Source organism: Benincasa hispida, chromosome 12 (assembly GCF_009727055.1).
Source record: "Benincasa hispida cultivar B227 chromosome 12, ASM972705v1, whole genome shotgun sequence".
NCBI lineage: Eukaryota > Viridiplantae > Streptophyta > Magnoliopsida > Cucurbitales > Cucurbitaceae > Benincasa > Benincasa hispida.
Window position 1 is genome coordinate 40,959,191 of NC_052360.1, and position 4,296 is coordinate 40,963,486.

Here is a 4,296-nt window from a genome sequence, read left to right on the forward strand (position 1 = left end):
TGAGGAAATGGGAGAAATTTGATGGATAAGAGGATGAAGAAGAAGATGAGGATGAGAGAGAAGAGTGGAGAAGGAAGAGGGATAAACCTTCATGCATGAATACAAAAAATCTAGGTTACCATGGATGAGAGAGATACACAAATCTATAGACTAATTTTTTAATTTTATTTTATTTTTAAAAAATAATGGATGAGATCTTAATGACAAACAATTACCGATATTAATGAAAATTGGGGACCAATAGAGTAGGAAAACCAAGGGTCGATTTATTTGAAATTTGAGGACAAAATACTTTAGTGGCAAATCTGAAAATTTGAAGAACTTAGAAACCACTTTACAGATAACGATGTAAAAAAGTTCCGACCAAAGTCCCCTCTTTAATTCGACGGATGTCTAAAAGTTGTCAAGAAAAAATTATATAAAAAAAAGGCAAGAATAAAATAAAATAAATTGCCCACTCTACGTCGTCGTTTCACACGAAACATCCGATCCACAGACGTTACAATGAGGCCTCTCGTAGGGCAGCAAAACCAATATTAAGCCCCCGCCATCACCTTTTACTCTCAGCCAAACAAAATCACCGCACCAATTCCGAATTCCCATCCACGTGGTCCGCACGCTCTCTTCCATTGGTTCAAAATCCCGCGTGTATCTCACGTGCCAAATTTCCGCGTTGGATCTAAAGAAACCGCCTCTCCTTTTCCTACACAACTTTCACTGCTTTTACACCCCCCTCTCTTTCGCCCACACTTTTCTCACTCCCAGCTCAGTGTTCAGCTTGCTCTTGGGAGCTTCTCTTTCTTGCTGTGATTTGTAGGAAATGGAAGGCAAAGGGTCGACTCTGGTTCATCTTCTAGTTGTGGTTTTGTGTTTAGTGGCTTTTGGGTTCTCCATTGCTGCCGAGAGACGAAGAAGTGTGGTAATGAGAACAAATCGCCTTCCCCCTTTTTTGATTTTTCAATTATTGGTGCTTTTCTGAGTGTGGGGGTTTCTGAGCTGCAAATGTTGATGTAGCTTTCTGGAATTGGGTTGGGATTTTCTTTTGGGTTTATTGCTTCTTTGTGATCTGAACTTGTTCTTGTACTGTTCTTCAATGGTGATATCTGTGGAAATGTTTATTGATGCTTCTTCTTCTATGTCCACTGCATTTTTCTTCTTATTGATCTTGTAATGCTTTGTTTTTCCATTCCCCCAAACCCCAAACAGACAGACACACTTAAGTGATTGATTGTGAAATGTTGGAGGGTAGAAAACAATTTGGATGGGTTTTGTCAGTTGAACTCTTAGAAGTTTAATTGGAAGTATTTTGAAGAAGCATTCAACATTTGAAAAGTGGTTTCAATTTGCTACATAGAATTCTTTTACTAGTCTGAAAGTCATACCAAACCAAACCCGCCTTTGGGTTTTTGAAGAACAGAGTTGGTGGAATGGAAATGTCCTGCAGCATCATTGCTATTGTCATTTAAGTATGTCTCATTTATCAAAGGAAAGAAAACTGAAACATGCTACTTTTTGCCCCATTTCTTTGTTTCTGTTTGAATATCAATTACGTTGTTCTCCTATTGTATGCAATTAATTTAATTGTTCAGAGGAGAAAAAGAAACCGCTATATTCTGCTTTGTGAATCCATATTAGTTATGTTGGTTTGGTTGCCAATGGATTCCTTTGGTTATACAATTTTGAGGTATTGTCATGACTAGCCGGGACATTCAACTATGCAGTTTTGAAAATCCTAAATGACCTGTAAAGTTAATGCATGAGAATTCAAAACTGCTTGGTAATATCAGTTGTCTCCCAACTAAGTTCTTCACATATTTCACTGAATCCTCTTAGATTCTCATTAGAGTCAGATGGATTGCTACATGTATAAGTTCAGTGACCCATGGGACCTATAATTTTACTCTAACATGTTAAGTTTGAAGTCTACTTCTCGCATATACTTTCATCCTAGTTATTGTCTTTACTTTAATTTGTGATCTTTTGTTGCAAGTTTTCTTCTTATAACTTTATCATACAAACACAAATTTGCCAGCTTCTTGTACACTGATGAAGTAGTTCACGTGAAGGAGAGTGTTAGCATATTCAATGTGTATAATATAATAGTGAGGTGGTGTATGCTTTAACAGGGGACTCTGTTTGAAGATAAGCAAAGGAATGCGACGTACTGTGTCTACGAATCAGATGTTGCAACCGGTTATGGTGTAGGGGCTTTCTTATTTCTTCTCTCTGGTGAAGCATTGCTGATGGGTGTCACAAAATGCATGTGTTTTGGGAGACCTTTAACCCCAGGAGGAAACAGGGCATGGACCATTATATACTTTCTCTCCTCAGGGTGAGCATTTCATTATGAATTAAGTCTGAAAAAGAACCACTAAACAAATATTTCTTCTTTTTTTCTTTTTCTTCTACTGACGATAGAATATTGATATGCTGCTATTTGTGGAAGAAATACTCTGTTATGCTGTTAACACTTATATTGACCAAGATCCAGGCTACTTTTAGGAACTTTGCATTGAGCTCGCATTATTATCATTATTTCTGGATTTTCTTTTTATATGTTGGTAAGTGTTGGCTCTGCTGTGAGTTTACTTCACTTTTCTATAAGAGCTATTCATTGTTTATAATCTATTTTGGAATTATAAAATATTTCTTGTAGTCTTGTAGTCTTGACTCTTGAGTTATGCTGTGTATTAAAGCATAAACAAATACTAAAATCCTTCACGTGTAGCATTAATTTTGTTTATGGTACGACAAGAAATGTGCTACTCTCTCTCTCTCTGCCATATGAAATTTGAGGAAGATGATTGTAGTTAAACTTTACAAGGGTGTTCAGCTCAGGTTAAATTTGTGTAACCTTGAGTTTCAAAATCGAGCTTGTCTTGATATGAGATTGAATAAATCCAGCTGACCCAAGCTTAGAAACCCTTTGCTACCTATAAACGTCTGTGAATCATAGATTTATGTGAACTTGGATTTCCTATGACCTTTTTTCTTTCTTTGCACAATCTAAACACATTTTCGATCCCATGCTTCATAACACAGAATTTTTTAGGCAATGGCAAAACCTCCACTACAGGCTTGTTTTTGTTTGAAAGTCAACTCTTTTGTAGCCTGCATCATCTGTATTTGGAAACGGCAAAATCTGGAGTAAACAAATTTCAACTTCCAACAGATTTAATCCTTTTTTAATGTCTTATGAATATTCAGGGCAACATTTTTAGTAGCGGAAGCTTGTTTAATTGCTGGTGCAACAAAAAATGCATACCATACCAAGTATCGAGGAATGATATACGCTCAGAACTTACCATGTGAAACATTGAGGAAAGGAGTGTTCATTGCTGGCGCTGTGTTTGTGGTTGCAACCATGATTCTTAATGTGTATTATTACATGTACTTCACCAAGGCGACATCTTCTCAAGCATCTCACAAAGCAAATCGTTCGAGCTCAACGGTCGGGATGACTGGGTATGCATAAATTCAATTCAAATGGGATGGGCTCTGATTAAAGCTTCTATCTTGGCCATCAATGGTGGGTAGGTGATATGTTGAAGATTATTGAATGTTATATAAAGTTGCACAATCACTTGTTGTGGTTAAGATGTATAAACAAGTCATGAAAGAAAGAACAGAAAATGCTTTGCTAAAAAATTTTGAAGCAATGCTCAAGTGGTTTGAAATGTTGGGTTATGTCTCTCTCTATAGTTGGAAACTGAAAATTTGAAGGGTATATTAATTTATAAATTATATGGTGCTTTTGAAGCAGGCTTGAGGATGCTTCTTTGTTTACTCCTTTTCCATTTGAATTGTTTTCATTGGTATGATTAGTGTTATTTATTTTGAGTAAGTGTTTAATAGTTTTTTTATTATTATTTGTTTAAATCTTATTTTGGATCCTAAACTTTAAAAACATTTATTTTAGTCATTGAATTTTGAAAATTTACTTATTTTGGTCCTTGCGGTTAAGATTTTGTTAATTATTTAATAGAATCGTGAAGGTGGTTGTACTTTCAGATGATATACTTATAGATCTTTTTGGCTATATACTATTACTTGATCATCTTTTATGTCTTTACATAAAGTTACAGTATGCATACTATAGTCATAGATTCGTTTATTGGATTTTTATTACCTAATGCAATTTCACTAACACTTTTATTAAATAAATGTTTTAATAATACTTTTATTGATAAATAGAATATATTTTCATGATTACGAACTACGAGTTTTAGAACGTTCCCAACATAACCTTTTTTGCTATAAGTATAGCTTTGAAGGTCTGTATCTTTCTAACTATAT

General features: G+C 35.1%; 1 protein-coding gene across 1 annotated transcript; it reads left to right on the plus strand.

Annotated features, from left to right (window-relative positions):
* The first annotated feature begins 727 nt into the window (after positions 1-727).
* LOC120092556 lies at positions 728-3,762 on the plus strand. Its single transcript, XM_039050677.1, has 3 exons — positions 728-919; positions 2,127-2,332; positions 3,208-3,762. Exons 1-3 carry the CDS (start codon positions 821-823, stop codon positions 3,473-3,475), a joined length of 573 nt encoding a protein of 190 aa, XP_038906605.1. The 5' UTR covers positions 728-820; the 3' UTR covers positions 3,476-3,762.
* The last annotated feature ends 534 nt before the right edge of the window (positions 3,763-4,296 follow it).

What these genes read in the sequence shown, in the direction of transcription:
- LOC120092556 (XM_039050677.1), top strand. Translation starts at nt 821, where the DNA reads ATGGAAGGCAAAGGGTCGACTCTGGTTCATCTTCTAGTTGTGGTTTTG. An exon ending in CCGAGAGACGAAGAAGTGTG is followed by an intron (nt 920 to 2,126) that starts GTAATGAGAACA and finishes ATGCTTTAACAG; the next exon opens with GGGACTCTGTTTGAAGATAA. An exon ending in ATATACTTTCTCTCCTCAGG is followed by an intron (nt 2,333 to 3,207) that starts GTGAGCATTTCA and finishes ATGAATATTCAG; the next exon opens with GGCAACATTTTTAGTAGCGG.